Source organism: Pseudophryne corroboree, chromosome 4 (assembly GCF_028390025.1).
Source record: "Pseudophryne corroboree isolate aPseCor3 chromosome 4, aPseCor3.hap2, whole genome shotgun sequence".
NCBI classification, from domain to species: domain Eukaryota; kingdom Metazoa; phylum Chordata; class Amphibia; order Anura; family Myobatrachidae; genus Pseudophryne; species Pseudophryne corroboree.
The window spans coordinates 377,277,409-377,294,854 of NC_086447.1; the positions used below are offsets into that span (position 1 = coordinate 377,277,409).

At 45.8% G+C, this 17,446-nt stretch overlaps 1 protein-coding gene across 3 annotated transcripts in view; it reads right to left on the reverse strand.

Annotated features, from left to right (window-relative positions):
- The window catches only part of TDRP (testis development related protein), a 242,268-nt gene that overhangs the window by 141,552 nt on the left and 83,270 nt on the right, over positions 1 to 17,446 (reverse strand). For 2 of the 3 annotated variants that reach the window (XM_063916655.1, XM_063916654.1), the window contains exon 2: positions 12,581 to 12,684. In XM_063916655.1, coding sequence (XP_063772725.1) covers positions 12,581 to 12,684 — 104 coding nt within the window. Of the gene's footprint in view, positions 1 to 12,580; positions 12,685 to 12,986; positions 13,091 to 17,446 lie in introns of those variants that run through there. The other variant, XM_063916656.1, reaches the window with a different exon arrangement.

The following is a 17,446-nucleotide window of genomic DNA, read 5'->3' on the forward strand; positions in this document are numbered from 1 at the left end:
ACATATATATACTTATACACACATATATGGGTTAGACTGCTTTAATTGTAGGCATGGGCCATCTGCTTGCGTTCGCGGGGCGGCAACGCTGCATTTCATAGGCGGAGATGGAGTGTTGCAGGGGTGGCATCATGGAAACAGGGGCGGCAGCAGCACTCCTGCTGTTGCAGCCAGGATGCTGGATGGCCTTGCCCTGCGATAGGCAGGCCTCAGCATGCGATCAAAAGGATTGGAAATTCTGCTAAAGCGCAGAATTTGCAATCCTTACTGAATAGGGTCCTATATATACACATAAATCAGACAACCATAACAAATGCATATAGGGATAGCATACATCTAATTATAAATCTTATTATACACCCACTCCCTATTGGTTTACTGTAAATATCACTTGCAGGCATAGTGGTTTTGCATAGCCTTGTTTTTTTAATACACTATTACCATACTAATTTTTCACTTATCGTTAAAAAAAAATGACAAATATTTTAACAGATGTCCATTTATAAGAAATATTAAAAAAATCTTATGTTTTAATACAATCTACTTTACCCTAACCCTTCAGTGCACTTATCTGTGAATCTCTTCCTTTAGCTACAGCGTATAAGCAGCACATCCAGTAAGCTATAAATGGTACCCCTCTTACACTGCCCAAATAACCGGGGTTATTGCCAGTTCGCCCTCAGTGTAAAAGGGTCCCTGAGGAAAACACGGGGGTCAACTGCCAGACATTACAACCCAGGTAGCGAGCAGGGTTGGATCCGTGTAACAGGGCAGTGTAGAAAGGTAACCTGGGTCATCCGACCCGTTTCCCATTTACAGAATGGGGAGATCGGATTTCCCTGCGTTTGGAGATGATATCATCAACTAGTGCCAGCAGAGAGTGGGAGTGCACATGGGTGCTGTGTGAAAGGCGCCGACCCGTATAACCCAGGTTGCTCTGCGGTGTGAACGGGGTCTGTTCCAGGTCTGACCAGGTTTAGAACCATGTACATTAGGAACCCAATCAGAAGGCCAATATATGCGTTTCGGGCACAGCAAAGCGCAAACCCCCTGCGCCTCTGCTCTGGATATTCGTAAATCCTTCAAGTAATATAGTAAGTGACATCTTTACTTGTCCTAGTTCTTTGCTGCTATTAAACTGGAATACATGAAAATTTTAGGCATGTTGAAATACTACTATATAGACCACCATTTTAGGTCAGCGGTGAAAATAACTGAATAATTATTGGTTATTCACCAGCTAATTAACACCTATGATCATATTCCCATCAAATTCCTGAATATATAGGTTATAATATGAACTGTAATTAGTTTGAATACATTCCACTAGCATATGGTTGTTAGGCTAAGTATATGGTTCCCGTGACAGTCAAAGGAACAAGTAAATTCAGAGCAATATTGGACACAATGGGAAATGCACTACGCCGATACTTAAGGTAACCCTACACCACTCATTATACTAGGCAAAGATGCAGTTAAAAACTTGGGAAATTGCCGTGTCTAGCGCGCGGGCAAATTCCCAGGTCTGAGCTCCATGACCCTGGTTGGGAGAAGAGTTGCGGACACGGAATTAGTCACGGGTCATTTCCTTTCAGACATAGCATTGATGAGCGTTCACGTGCATAAACCCATGATTTCGCTACATGTCTGAAAGGGGTATTAGATGTGCCACCAATACCACAACATTATGACAGCCCATAGCCAACATTGCTTCGAATTGTATTGCCCCCACAGAAATGGGCTGGGATGTAATGAAGTCAGAGTTCATCGTTTGTGTGGGATGCCAGCTAAACTCAACCTTGTTTTAAAGGAGCAATCATGTACAAGGCTAAACCACGCCTTGTACATAATTGCCACTTTAAAAAAACGTTTGAGTTCAGCCAGCACCCCGTGCAGTCACCGAACTCAGACTTCATTACATCCTGCCCATACAGTGCAAATTATATTAATATATGAAATCTAAATTAAATGTGTCTAATGGTGCATACACGTGGTCCAATGCACTCAATGCGCGACACGGACTCTGCGATTTGGCCGGACCCCGGCACCACCGACATAGTCAATGTTGGGCTGCCTGCATCACAAGCGGTGTACCGTGCTACTGACTGGCAGGTGGAATTGTAGGTGGTAAAAGAAATGGATGCTGGTAAATATTGTGTTATAAATCAGAAGAGCCTTGCAGCATTTATTACACTGAATGAAAGTGGCACCGTTTTCAAGAAATGTTTTGAAAGTCCAAGTTGAAAGCAAAAAAGAAAAAGAAAAAGGAAAATGATAAAGGCTAATAAAAATACACAGTGTCCCGGCCTTATCTGCTAACATTCCACATGGCCAAAAATAAACTTTAAAATTTAAAGTTAACAGATTTTTTGCTTGTTTTCAATTGTGTACATTAAAAGCATATCCGCTGACAGACAAACACAAAATAAGATTTTACTCACCGGTAAATCTATTTCTCGTAGTCCGTAGTGGATGCTGGGGACTCCGTAAGGACCATGGGGATTAGCGGCTCCGCAGGAGACTGGGCACAACTAAAGAAAGCTTTAGGACTACCTGGTGTGCACTGGCTCCTCCCACTAAGACCCTCCTCCAGACCTCAGTTAGGATACTGTGCCCGGAAGAGCTGACACAATAAGGAAGGATTTTGAATCCTGGGTAAGACTCATACCAGCCACACCAATCACACCGTATAACTCGTGATACTATACCCAGTTAACAGTATGATAACAACTGAGCCTCTCAACAGATGGCTCAACAATAACCCTTTAGTTAGGCAATAACTATAAACAAGTATTGCAGACAATCCGCACTTGGGATGGGCGCCCAGCATCCACTACGGACTACGAGAAATAGATTTACCGGTGAGTAAAATCTTATTTTCTCTAACGTCCTAAGTGGATGCTGGGGACTCCGTAAGGACCATGGGGATTATACCAAAGCTCCCAAACGGGCGGGAGAGTGCGGATGACTCTGCAGCACCGAATGAGCAAACTCTAGGTCCTCCTCAGCCAGGGTATCAAACTTGTAGACTCTTGCAAGAGTGTTTGAACCCGACCAAGTAACAGCTCGGCAAATTTGTAAAGCCGAGACCCCTCGGGCAGCCGCCCAAGAAGAGCCCACTTTCCTCGTGGAATGGGCTTTCACAGATTTAGGGTGCGGCAGTCCAGCCGCAGAATGTGCAAGTTGAATCGTGCTACAGATCCAGCGAGCAATAGTCTGCTTAGAAGCAGGAATCCTCCAAGTCCCAAGTAGCCGCAGGCACCACAATAGGTTGGTTCACATGAAAAACTGCTACCACCTTAGGAAGGAATTGGGAACGAGTCCTCAATTCCACCTTATCCATATAAAATACAGATAAGGGCTTTTGACAAAGCCGCCAATTCTGATACACGCCTGGCCGACGCCAAGGCCCACAGCATGACCACTTTCCACGTGAGGTATTGTAGCTCCACGGATTTAAGTGGCTCAACTCAATGCGATTTCAGAAAATCCAACACTACGTTGAGATCCCACTGTGCCACAAACGGGGGCTGACTATGCAGCACTCCCTTAACAAAAGTCTGAACTTCAGGCAGTGAAGCCAGTTCTATTTTGGAAGAAAATCGATAGAGCCGAAATCTGGACCTTAATGGAATCCAATTTTAGGCCCATAGTCACCTCTGACTTGTAGGAAGTGCAGAAATCGACCTAGCTGAAATTCCTCCTTTGGGGCCTTACTGGCCTCACAGCACGCAACATATTTCCGCCAAATGCGGTGATAATGGTTTGCGTTCACTTCTTTCCTAGCTTTAAATAGCGTAGGGATAACTTCCTCCGGAATGCCCTTTTCCTTCAGGATCCGGCGTTCAACCACCATGCCGTCAAACGCAGCCGCGGTAAGTCTTGGAACAGACAGGGCCCCTGCTGCAGCAGGTCCTGTCTGAGCGGCAGAGGCCATGGGTCCTATGAGATCATTTCTTGGAGTTCTGGGTACCAAGCTCTTCTTGGCCACCCGAAACAATGAGTATAGTTCTTACTCCTCTCCTTCTTATTATTCTCATTACCCTGGGTATGAGAGGCAGAGAAGGGAACACATACACCGACTGGTACACCCACGGTGTTACCAGAGCGTCCACAGCTATCGCCTGAGGGTCCCTTGACCTGGCGCAATATCTTTGTAGCTTTTTGTTGAGGCGGGACGCCATCCTGTCCACCTGTGGCCTTTCCCCACGGTGTACAATCATTTGGAAGACTTCTGGATGAAGTCCCCACTCTCCCGGGTGGAGGTCGTGTCTGCTTCTCAGTTGTACACTCCGGGAATGAACACTGCTGACAGTGCTAACACATGATTTTCCGCCCATCGGAGAATCCTTGTGACTTCTGCCATCGCCATCCTGCTTCTTGTGCCGCCCTGTCAGTTTACATGAGCGACCGCCGTGATGTTGTCTGACTGGATCAGCACCGGCCGGTGTTGAAGCAGGGTCTAGCCTGACTTAGGGCATTGTAAATGGCCCATAGTTCCAGAACATTTATGTGTAGGGAAGTCTCCTGACTTTTCCATAGGCCTTGGAAGTTTCTTCCCTGTGTGACTGCCCCCCAGCCTTGAAGGCTGGCATCCGTGGTCACCAGGACCCAGTCCTGTATGCCGAATCTGCGGCCCCCTAGAAGATGAGCACTCTGCAATCACCACCACAGCGACACCCTGGCCCTTGGAGACAGGGTTATCCGCCGATACATCCGAGGATGCGACCCGGACCACTTGTCCAACAGATCCCACTGGAAGATCCTTGCATGGGACTTGGCGAATGGAAATTCTTCGTAAGAAGCTACCATCTTTTCCAAGGCTCGCGTGCATTGATGCACCGATACCTGTATTTGTATTAGGAGGTCTCTTCTAGAGACGCCAACTCCTTGGACTTCTCCTCCGGGAGAAACCCTTTTTATCCTGTTCTGTGTCCAGAACCATAGCCAGGAACAGTAGACGCGTCGTAGGAACCAGCTGCGACTTTGGAATATTCAGAATCCAGCCGTGCTGTTGTAGCCCTTCCCGAGATAGTGCTACTCCGACGAACAACTGCTCCCTGGACCTCGCCTTTATAAGGAGATCGTCCAAGTACGGGATAAGTACTTCGGCCATTACCTTGGTAAATACCCTCGGTGCCGGGGACAGACCAACGGCAACGTCTGGAATTGGTAATGACAATCCTGTACCACAATTTTGAGGTACACCTGGTGAAGAGGGTAAATAGGGACATGCAGGTAAGTATCCTTGATGTCCAGCGATACCCTGAAATTTTCCAGGCTTGCAATAATCGCCCTGAGCGATTCCATTTTGAACTTGAACCTTCGTATATAAGTGTTCAAGGATTTCAATTTTAGAATGGGTCTCACCGAACCGTCTGGTTTCGGTACCACAATCATTTTGGAATAGTAACCCCGGCCCTGTTGAAGGAGGGGTACCTTGATTTCACCTGCTGGAAGTACAGCTTGTGAATTTCCGCCAGTACTACCTTTCTCCGAGGGCAGCAGGCAAGGCTGATGTGAGGCAACGGCGAGGGGGAGTCGTCTCGAACTCCAGCCTGTATCCCTATGATACTACTTGCAGAAGCTAGGGATCCACCTGTGGGGCAAGCCCACTGGTCCCTGCAGTTCCCGAGACGCGCCCCCACCGCACCTGTCTCCACCTGTGGAGCCCAAGCGTCATGCGGTGGACTCAGAGGAAGCGAGAGAAGATATTTGATCCTGGGAACTGGCTGACTGGTGCAGCTTTTTCCTTCTTCCCTTGTCTCTGTGCAGAAAGGAAGCGCCTTTGACCCGCTTGCTTTTCTGAAGCCGAAAGGACTGTACCTGAAAATACGGTGCTTTCTTAGGCTTTTGTGAGGAAACCTGAGGTAAAAAAAAAAATTCCCAGCTGTTGCTGTGGATACGAGGTCCCAGAGACCATCCCCAAACAATTCCTCACCCTTATAAGGCAGAATCTCCATGTGCCTTTTAAAGGCAGCATCACCTGTCCACTGCCGGGTTTCTAATACCCTCCTGGCAGAATGGACATTGCATTAATTCTGGATGCCAGCCGGCAAATATCCCTCTGTGCATCCTTTATATATATAAGACAACGTCTTAAATATGCTCAATGTTAGCAAAATATTATCCCTGTCTTAGCGTATTAATATTATCTGACAGGGTATCAGACCACGCTGCAGCAGCACTATTTATGCTGAGGCAATTGCAGGTTTCAGTATATAACCTGAGTGTGTAAATACAGACTTCAGAATCGCCTCCTGCTTTTTATCAGCAGGTTCCTTCAAGGTGGCCGTATCCTAAGACGGCAGTGCCACCTTTTGACAAACGTATGAGCGCCTTATCCACCCTAAAGGATACCTCCCAACGTGATCTATCCTCTGGCGGGAAAGGGTACGCCATCAGTAACTTTTTAGAAATTACCAGTTTCTTATCGGGGGAAACCACGCTTCTATACACACTTCATTCATTCATCTGATGGGGGAACAAAACACTGGCTGCTTTTTCTCCCCAAAAATAAAACCCCTTTTATGTGGTACTTGGGTTCATGTCAGAAAATGCGTAACACATTTTTCATTGCCGAGATCATGTAACGGATGTTCCTAGTGGATTGTGTATATGTCTCAACCTCGTCGACACTGGAGTCAGACTCCGTGTCGACATCTGTGTCTGCCATCTGAGGTAACGGGCTTTGTTTGAGCCCCTGATGGCCTTTGAGACGCCTGGGCAGGCGCGGGCTGAGAAGCCGGCTGTCCCACAGCTGTTACGTCATCCAGCCTTTTATGTAAGGAGTTGACACTGTCGGTTAATACCTTCCACCTATCCATCCACTCTGGTGTCGGCCCCCAGGGGGCGACATCCCATTTATCGGCCTCTGCTCCGCCTTCACGTAACCTTCCTCATCCAACATGTCGACACAGCCGTACCGACACACCGCACACACACAGGGAATGCTCTGACTGAGGACAGGACCCCACAAAGTCCTTTGGGGAGACAGAGAGAGAGTATGCCAACACACACCAGAGCGCTATATAATGCAGGGATTAACACTATAACTGAGTGATTTTTCCCCAAATAGCTGCTTGTATACATATATTGCGCCTAAATTTAGTGCCCCCCCTCTCTTTTTAACCCTTTGAGCCTGAAAACTACAGGGGAGAGCCTGGGGAGCTGTCTTCCAGCTGCACTGTGAAGAGAAAATGGCGCCAGTGTGCTGAGGGAGAAGCCCCGCCCCTTTTTCGGCAGACTTTCTCCCGCTTTTTCTGGAATACTGGCAGGGGTAATTTTACATCTATATAGCCTCTAGGACTATATATGATGTAGATTTGCCAGCCAAGGTGTCATATATTGCCCTCAGGGCGCCCCCCCCAGCGCCCTGCACCCATCAGTGACCGGAGTGTGAGGTGTACATGAGGAGCAATGGCGCACAGCTGCAGTGCTGTGCGCTACCTTGGTGAAGACCGAAGTCTTCTGCCGCCGATTTTCCGGACTCTTCATGCTTCTGGCTCTGTAAGGGGGACGGCGGCGCGGCTCCGGGAACGAACACCAAGGTCGGGTCCTGCGGTCGATCCCTCTGGAGCTAATGGTGTCCAGTAGCCTAAGAAGCCCAAACTACCACCTGTTAGGTAGGTTCGCTTCTTCTCCCCTTAGTCCCTCGCTGCAGTGAGTCTGTTGCCAGCATATCTCACTGTAAAATAAAAAACCTAAATATACTTTCTTTCTAGGAGCTCAGGAGAGCCCCTAGTGTGCATCCAGCTCAGCCGGGCACAGAAATTTAACTGAGGTCTGGAGGAGGGTCTTAGTGGGAGGAGCCAGTTCACACCAGGTAGTCCTAAAGCTTTCTTTAGTTGTGCCCAGTCTCCTGCGGAGCCGCTAATCCCCATGGTCCTTACGGAGTCCCCAGCATCCACTTAGGACGTTAGAGAAATTAACATTAAATAAAGCCTTTTATTTACTGGACACTATAGTTTATTTTTATGGCATCACCGTATTATAACGCTTTACAGAAAATATTGAATCATTCACATCATTTTGTGCACCAGTGAAGCTTACAATCTAAATTCCTTACCACACTCATACATACAAGGTCAGGAGCCAATTAACCTAACAGTTTGTTTTTGGCCTGTGGGAGGAAACCAGAGCACAAAGTATATAATTAAGAACATGAACATTAATACAAAATACAAGAATAGAAACAACACATACAACAGTGTTGACATGTTACATAACACAAAATAAATTTAATTATAGTGTTATTTATGAAACAAGTTGTATTTTTGGTTGCACAACTACATTGCAAAGGTTGTAGCTGCTTCATTTTTTTAGTACAGAAGATGGAGCCTACTAGGGAATAACTATCTCAAGCATACAAATAGTTGTTATATAATTGTTAGACGCATGGGTGGAACCGTATGTGACTTATGGATTTGGTAGATTATGTTGATGTCAATATTCATAATGTTGACATGGGGTGATGTCAACAGAGAACATGTCGACACTGATGACAGCACGGTCAGAATGTAAACGCTATGGAAAGCCCCTTACCCCGCCGTTCATCTATTGGTAATACCAGTAGATGAACGGCGGCCGCCAGCGATGAAGCGAGAGCACGCATCAGCGCTCACCGCTTGTCCATACACACTGGGCGGCTTTGAGCTGAAAGCAGCTCAACACACCAAAAGTGACCTGCTTTCAGCTCAAAATCACCTAGTGTGTATGGGCCTTTACCCCTAAACCTAATGCCAACATTTTCCAGACGTCGAGATTTTGACCATGCTAACATCACAACTATCGACATTCTGGTGTCACCATTATGAAGTTACCTTGATAATGTTGACACCAGACTGTCGATAGTTATGATGTTGACTTAGTGACTGCATACCGTGACATATTCCAGACGTAAACATGCAGCATATGCTACTGGTGCTTACCTGCACGCATCTCATGTTACAACACTGCATATACCTGTACATGCAGCATTTTTAGTAAAGACATATACTAAATGTAACTAGGGGTGAAATTGCAGCCAACTCAGCCTCAGCACTTTTATTGTAGAAGATTTCAAATGGAATACCTACGGCTTGCACTACCTCTTCTCAGTTTCCTGATGGTTCCCTAAGATAAAGGCAGCATCCCTGGAGCGCAGCAGCGCAATAACAATACTGTACATATAAAAAAAGAGGCAAGCAAGGAAACAGTAACTCTATGAAAATAAAAAGGGGCCTGCTAGGAGATAGTGTGACAATGGTTCAGGTCCAGCTTCCTTTGTGGTTGTTATAAATATTAAGTCACAAAATAAATAACCCTGTAGACAATTGGTGTCTCTATATAATGGTCCAAAAACGTGTTTCACTGCAGTGTGGAGCCAAATTTAGCACTCCACTAAAACATGTGCATTATTAGTAAAATGATTATTAAATACACTGTTTTAAAACAATCTTTTTTTGTTTTGCTGTTCATTTGCTTGTTTATTTCTCCATTTATTAACATTGGATATCCATCTGCCTCTTGTACCAAACACACTGTATTCCAAAACCTGGTACGTGGTGTAAAAGGATGAAACTTATGTACAATGCTATTGAAATTTCTGTGGCTCAGAGAACTCACGCAATACAGGACGTCAAAACATGTCACATGGTTCAGTGGAAAAGGTGCCGCTATTGATCTAATTAATTGTTGGGCCAAATGCTGCAATGAAGATTGATCTATTTGCATATAAAGAAGGCTATGCAGGTATGCTTGAGCTTTTCAGAGAAACTGTAATCATGTGTCTGGTGATAAAACCTATAGCACTAAACTTATTTTCTAGAGTGGTCAAATAGGGAAATAAAAACAAAAACCATAATAGGAGGATTCATTTAAAAAAATGAACTAGCAAGACTGGGCATTCCCAACCTTTGTCCTCAAGGCACACCAACAGTCAGCATTTGGAGGCGGAGCATGGTTTGCACCCAGCACCGTTCTAGAAAATGGTGGCGTGATGGGTCCAGGGTCTGCGTCGTCTAAAGCAGAAGACTACCTGGACCCGGGTGCCCAGATCCTATGGTCAGCCTGAGTAAGCTTCAGCTTACAATGGCTGGCCGCTACCTGAAACCATCATGAAATGCGACCAATGGTTGCGATGATGATCCGAGGCTACTTCATCAGACGCAGCACTCGGATCTCGCAAATGCTAACAAGAGGCGCCTATCTCCTACAGACGCCTCCTGCTGCATTTGAATTTTAATAACTCGGAATTGCACAGCCTATTCCTTCTTATAGGGTGATGTGCTCAAAATGTCGGTGGTCGGGATCCTGGGGTTCAGGAGACCGACGCTGGAATCTTGACATCCAACATTTAACCGGCAGTCGGAATCCCGACACCCCCCCCCCCTCCCCACCCCCGTAATTCCCACTCGGTTGGTGGGTCCACACCACCAACCAAACAGGAATAGAACCCCGGGCCCAAAGCATGGCGAGCGTAGTGAACCCGCGAGGTGACTCGCTGCCCGTACACCGGAAGGCGGGATGATGCTGTCGGTATACTGACAGCTGGCATACCATCTGTTGGTTCATCATACCGCACCTAATAAGCCATATTTGTGATAATCTCTACAAAAAGTAACCTTTCCTTTTAATCCTTTATTGTGGAGGCCCCATCAGTCGGATCACTTATCCTGCACAGTTTGGGTCTTTCATAAGCAACCACACAAGCCTCGTCACCACACCACTTTAGACCACTAATAATTAAAATTCTTTATAGACATAACAATAACAATTTAAAACGCCTTTACATTCTCCTATTTACATTTTGGAGCTGAGTCACAATTGAACACAAGTCTGGCGTAATTATTTACGCACTGCATGCATGGAGCTAAAGGCTTAACTTCACCCAGATGCAAAGTTGTACACATAGCTATTTTTTTTTTTAAACCAGAATTTAAGTTGTTCAAACCAGGTGCCTGACTGAATCTCAGTATATTTACTATAAAGCTCCCATTGAGCTAAATAGAAGATTCCAATTGTGCGGATGTTTGATAGAACCAGAAGCATAAAACCCCTAAAGATTGCAACGCTAGGTGTAGTCATAACAATGGGTATCCGGACTCTAGGTAGACACACATTAGGTTGACACTGAGTAGGTCGACACAGGCAACAGGTCGACATGGAAAAAGGTCGACGTGAGTTTTCACATTTTTTGAACTTTTTCATACTTTACGATCCACATGGACTACAATTGGGAACGGTAACCTGTGCCGAGCACAGCGGTAGCGTTGCGAGGCACCTTGCCCGAACGCGAGCCATGTAAGGGGACACGGTGCACTAATTGGGGTTCCCCGTCACTTTACGCCCAAAAAAAACACCATTAAAAACTCATGTCGACCTTTTTCCATGTTGACATCATGGCCATGTCGACATATCTCCTGTATCGACCTAGTCACTGTCGACCAATAGGTGTAAACCTAATGTGTGTCGACCTACACACTGTCGACCCCGAGTCCCATACCCATAAAAATGATATATACTGTATGGTCTCAATTGGTAGAAGGGTTTTCATTTCCCCATCCGTGTGACATGTCTTGAACTTGTGTCAGTGACACAGTAATGCATTATTTTAACACCCGTGTGCATGTAGCTTAAAGCTAATGAAAGGATCACCTTTATTTTACAAATTCCTACTAAGGAGGCTTTCTTTCCCTCTCATTTACATACAATGCCACTGGCAACAGGCAGGAAATAGCAAAGTAAAGGAAGCAGGATAAGTGTAAATAAATGGAACACATACAGTAGCCAACACAATGTAATTCTCAGTGTATCATTAGTTCCTGGCAAATGGCATTGCAATAGGCGAAACCACTTTAATCATTCCTACTTTGGTCAAGCATTTTTTACAACACCAAATTTACAAAGTACATACAGTATATAAAGTGCCTTGAGTCTGGTCAGAGAAAGAGCGCTATATAAAGAAAAGTATTATTATTATTATTATTATTATTCTCTTGTCTTAGTAATGCATCTATTCATTAATTCAGTGTATTCTGTGCAGAGTAAACATTGCATGTAGTGTGCAGGCAGCACAGTACAGCATAACCATGTGGCATGATCCTTTGGGTATTGTTGGGCTGATACACAGCACAAGTGATAACACTTTAGCTGCCAGCCAGAGATAAGCTGCACTGAGAAAGTCATCATCTGTGCGCCTCAGGCGTCACACCAAAGCATGTTGTGGGATGCACTCCTGCTAGCAAAATACTATACACAACTATTTATACTGTAAACTACACAACAAGAAAATCATTCAGAGCTATGCTGGCTGGCTGCGTGACAAGCAGGATAAATATAGCAGCACTGTGCATCTCTTGTGACATGTAATAATGACTATTCCATAAACCACTGAGGCCAAACGTGTTAGATGTACACTGCGTGCATTCATGACCAGCTGCCATGTGTGTGCTGTGTACAGGGCAGGCAATCCATCGGAGAGGCTTCATGTGATAGTCGCATGTAACAAGACACATGTGGGAAAGCAGATACTACACTGGTGATGGGAGATAGCAGCCAGCGAGCACAGGAACACACAGCAGCAGTGGGAGCATGTTACCTGGGGCTCTGGCTGAGGCTGGACCTCTTCATCAGGGGAGTCTTCTATCAGAACTTTGCTCTTGTTCAGTTTCCACATGTCGCCAGGTGCAGAGATGCCACGGCCTGCGTGGGGGGAGAGTGGGGTTAGTGCCGGTCTGTGCAGCAGAGTTACACTTTATACAGACAGCAGTAACTTCATCCTAGTAACAGGAGACCTCCAGCGCCCGCTCCGCTTCTCTCATGGAACTAATCATCCTGAGCAGGAGGAGGAGGGGAAGTGCTGCTGCTGCTGCTGGGACTGAGGGGAGGAGGAAGGGGGAAGGTGGGGAGATGCAGGAGGACAGGAGGAGGGAGGTGCAGATTGGGAGAGGATAATACTAGTACAGTGCTACAGATAAGAGACCAGATACAGCGGCAGCAATTACCGGTGGTGCTAGAGAGTGGGCCGGGCAGGAGCACATGGGGTGCTGGGGTCACAGTGCTGCCGTCTATATGTGGCTTAAGCTGGGAAAATGGCGACTGTGGAAGATGTTAATCGCAGAGATGCAAGAAATGAGGTCAGGGAATTAGGACGTGGAAACAGATCCCGGCTGGCTGCACGGGAGATAGGGCTGAGGCTGAGCAGTGTCTGATTTCCCTGCATGTAACTGAGCCCTATCTCCTCATCATCGCCTTCCTCTGTAGTGACAGTACCATGCTGAGGATATACATCTGTGCCGCTGGGACAGCTAGGTGTTATTAGGCAGGGACACTGTACAGCATGGATGTGCAGTAGCTGCACAGTACTATCACCCCAGCATCTCACTGTAATACTTTATCCAAGTTTCACAGCATATGGGTTATTGCTAGGTATGGCATGGAGCAGGGCCAGGAGGGCTTTATTCAGAGATCATGGGCACCAGGGATACCAGCTCCTCCTCCTGCATCACTGGCTGACGTATAAGTAACAGCTACATTCCTTCATACAGTACCTGCTGCTATACAGCAGGAGGGTAATGGTTACCTGCCACAAGTCATGCTTCTCACCCATCTCCCACTGGGCACTCCCTGGCACTACATACTGTATGCAGTAGCTGTACCCCAAACGTTTACAAAGCAATACATTTCTAGTAAATATTATTGCTCATAGAAAAAAAGTTTAAGCGCTGCTACATATAAAAGCAATATACTGTACAGCAATATATGTGCTGTAAATTGTGTTTTTTTTTTAATGACACGAGATGTAAAACTAACAAGTCTATATACTTTGTTAGTATTTTTTTTTTTGTTGGCAATTACAGCCATATACTTTTTTTCACATGATTATTTTGATCTTTGTTTTACAAATTTATTATTGTGAATCAACTAGAAACTGGTAAACATAGTATAATACAACATCATAGGCTGATATCAGTCACAAGTTCAGATATTAGGGGCGCTGTGTCAGAAATGATCCGGATTTCACTAAATCCAGATAATCTCTTATGTAGGAAAAGTTTCCTGCAGAAAAGGGATTATCTGGATTTAGTGAAATTCCTGATGAAACACCAGTTATCATGTCACTGAATTTTCTTGCCTGTTATGAGGGACTCAAAATAATACTGCTTTCCCTGAGTGACTAATTATCAACCTGAGCAGTGTTTACACAATGAATAGGTTATTCCCACTCCAAGATGGTAATGCCGAATGAATCAGATAATTGTCCAATATATTGTGTAGAGCAGAGGTTCCCAAACTGTGTGCCGTGGCTCCCTGGGGTGCCTCGGGACACTTGCAGGGGTGCCCTGGGTTGGTGGTCCAGGACCAATTCAAATTATTCATGGTCAATATAATAGGCAAAACCAGGGCTGGTGGCTGCCAGTCATAAAATATGTGGCCAAACAGAAGCAAATCTTGTCCCTCACCACACAACTGACCCTAAGGATGACATATAAATGCGATCTACTTAATGTAATATTTCTTTCTAAATTTCTCGATAAGAAATTTTTGGCCTAGGGGTGCCGTGAAAAAAATTCTGATATTCTAGGGCGCCGTGATTCCAAATAGTTTGGAAACCACTGGTGTAGAGTGTACCTAACTTAACTTAAAGATGTTTGAATATTCATACGCAGAAAACGTCAATTATAGACATTCACTACAAGAGTTAGAGAGAATCCTTACAAATAGTGATTATGTAAATAATAAATAAGCGGATAAACTTGCAGAGACTAAATAATGTTTTGTATATATTTGAGGGTTGTTGTTTTCCCATTTGGTTAAGCAACTTCCTTAGCACTTCAAGTCTCGGTGCTTTTTTGGAGTAACAATAGTACAAACTGTCTGGAAACACATAACCTTTAATGTCCTAGTTTTCGCCCACGTGTCCAGGTTAGATTTCATATTTTCATATACATCAACAAAAGACTGCAATTAATTGCAGTGCCCTAAACCATATTTTTTCTGAAAAGGTAAATATGCTCTGAAATTTAAAACTAGTACAGGTTGAGTATCCCTTATCCAAAATGCTTGGGACCAGAGGTATTTTGGATATCGGATTTTTCCGTATTTTGGAATAATTGCATACCATATTGAGATATCATGGTTATGGGACCTAAATCTAAGCACAGAATACATTTATGTGTCATATACACCTTATACACACAGCCTGAAGGTAATTTTAGCCAATATTTCTCTGACGTCCTAGTGGATGCTGGGAACTCCGTAAGGACCATGGGGAATAGCGGCTCCGCAGGAGACTGGGCACAAAAGTAAAAGCTTTATGACTAGCTGGTGTGCACTGGCTCCTCCCCCTATGACCCTCCTCCAAGCCTCAGTTAGATTTTTGTGCCCGGCCGAGAAGGGTGCATGCTAGGTAGCTCTCCAGAGCTGCTTAGAGTAAAAGTTTTAAATAGGTTTTTTTATTTTCAGTGAGACCTGCTGGCAACAGGCTCACTGCATCGTGGGACTAAGGGGAGAAGAAGCGAACTCACCTGAATGCAGAGTGGATTGGGCTTCTTGGCTACTGGACATTAGCTCCAGAGGGACGATCACAGGTTCAGCCTGGATGGGTCCCGGAGCCGCGCCGCTGGCCCCCTTACAGAGCCAGAAGAGCGAAGAGGTCCGGAAAAATCGGCGGCAGAAGACGTTCCTGTCTTCAATAAGGTAGCGCACAGCACTGCAGCTGTGCGCCATTGCTCTCAGCACACTTCACACTCCGGTCACTGAGGGTGCAGGGCGCTGGGGGGGAGCGCCCTGAGACGCAATAAAACATGTTTTAAACCTTATATGGCTAAAGAAATGCATCACATATAGCTCCTGGGCTATATGGATGCATTTAACCCCTGCCAGTTTTCCTAAAAAAAGCGGGAGAAAAGGCCGCCGAAAAGGGGGCGGAGCCTATCTCCTCAGCACACAAGCGCCATTTTCCCTCACAGCTCCGCTGGAAGGACGGCTCCCTGACTCTCCCCTGCAGTCCTGCTACAGAATCAGGGTAAAACAAGAGAGGGGGGGCACTAATTGGCAGAAAATACATATACAGCAGCTATAGAAGGGAGAAACACTTATATAAGGTTATCCCTACATATATATAGCGCTCTGGTGTGTGCTGGCAAACTCTCCCTCTGTCTCCCCAAAGGGCTCGTGGGGTCCTGTCCTCTATCAGAGCATTCCCTGTGTGTGTGCTGTGTGTCGGTACGATTGTGTCGACATGTATGAGGAGGAAAATGATGTGGAGGCGGAGCAATTGCCTGTAATAGTGATGTCACCCCCTAGGGAGTCGACACCTGACTGGATGGTCGTATGGAAGGAATTACGTGACAGTGTCAGCACTTTGCAAAAAACTGTTGACGACATGAGACAGCCGGCAAATCAGTTAGTGCCTGTCCAGGCGTCTCAAACACCGTCAGGGGCTCTAAAGCGCCCGTTACCTCAGATGGTCGACACAGACCCAGACACGGATACTGACTCCAGTGTCGACGGTGACGAGACAAACGTAATGTCCAGTAGGGCCACACGTTACATGATCACGGCAATGAAGGAGGCTTTGAACATTTCTGATACTACAAGTACCACAAAAAGGGGTATTATGTGGGGTGTGAAAAAACTACCCATAGTTTTTCCTGAATCAGATGAATTAAATGAGGTGTGTGACAAAGCGTGGGTTTCCCCCGATAAAAAACTGCTGATTTCTAATAAATTATTGGCATTATACCCTTTCCCGCCAGAGGTTAGGGCGCGTTGGGAAACACCCCCTAGGGTAGATAAGGCGCTCACACGCTTATCAAAACAAGTGGCGTTACCGTCTCCTGATACGGCCGCCCTCAAGGAACCAGCTGATAGAAAGCTGGAAAATATCCTAAAAGGTATATACACACATACTGGTGTTATACTACGACCAGCAATCGCCTCAGCCTGGATGTGCAGCGCTGGAGTGGCTTGGTCGGATTCCCTGACTGAAAATATTGATACCCTGGATAGGGACAGTATATTATTGACTATAGAGCATTTAAAGGATGCATTACTATATATGCGAGATGCACAGAGGGATATTTGTACCCTGGCATCAAGAGTAAGTGCGTTGTCCATTTCTGCCAGAAGAAGTTTATGGACACGACAGTGGTCAGGTGATGCGGATTCCAAACGGCATATGGAAGTTTTGCCGTATAAAGGGGAGGAGTTATTTGGGGTCGGTCTATCAGACCTGGTGGCCACGGCGACGGCTGGGAAATCCACCTTTTTACCCCAGGTCACCTCTCAGCAGAAAAAGACACCGTCTTTTCAAACTCAGTCCTTTCGTCCCCATAAGGGCAAGCGGGCAAAAGGCCACTCATTTCTGCCCCGGGGCAGAGGAAGGGGAAAAAGACTGCAGCAAGCAGCCTCTTCCCAGGATCAGAAGCCCTCCCCCGCTTCTGCCAAGTCTTCAGCATGA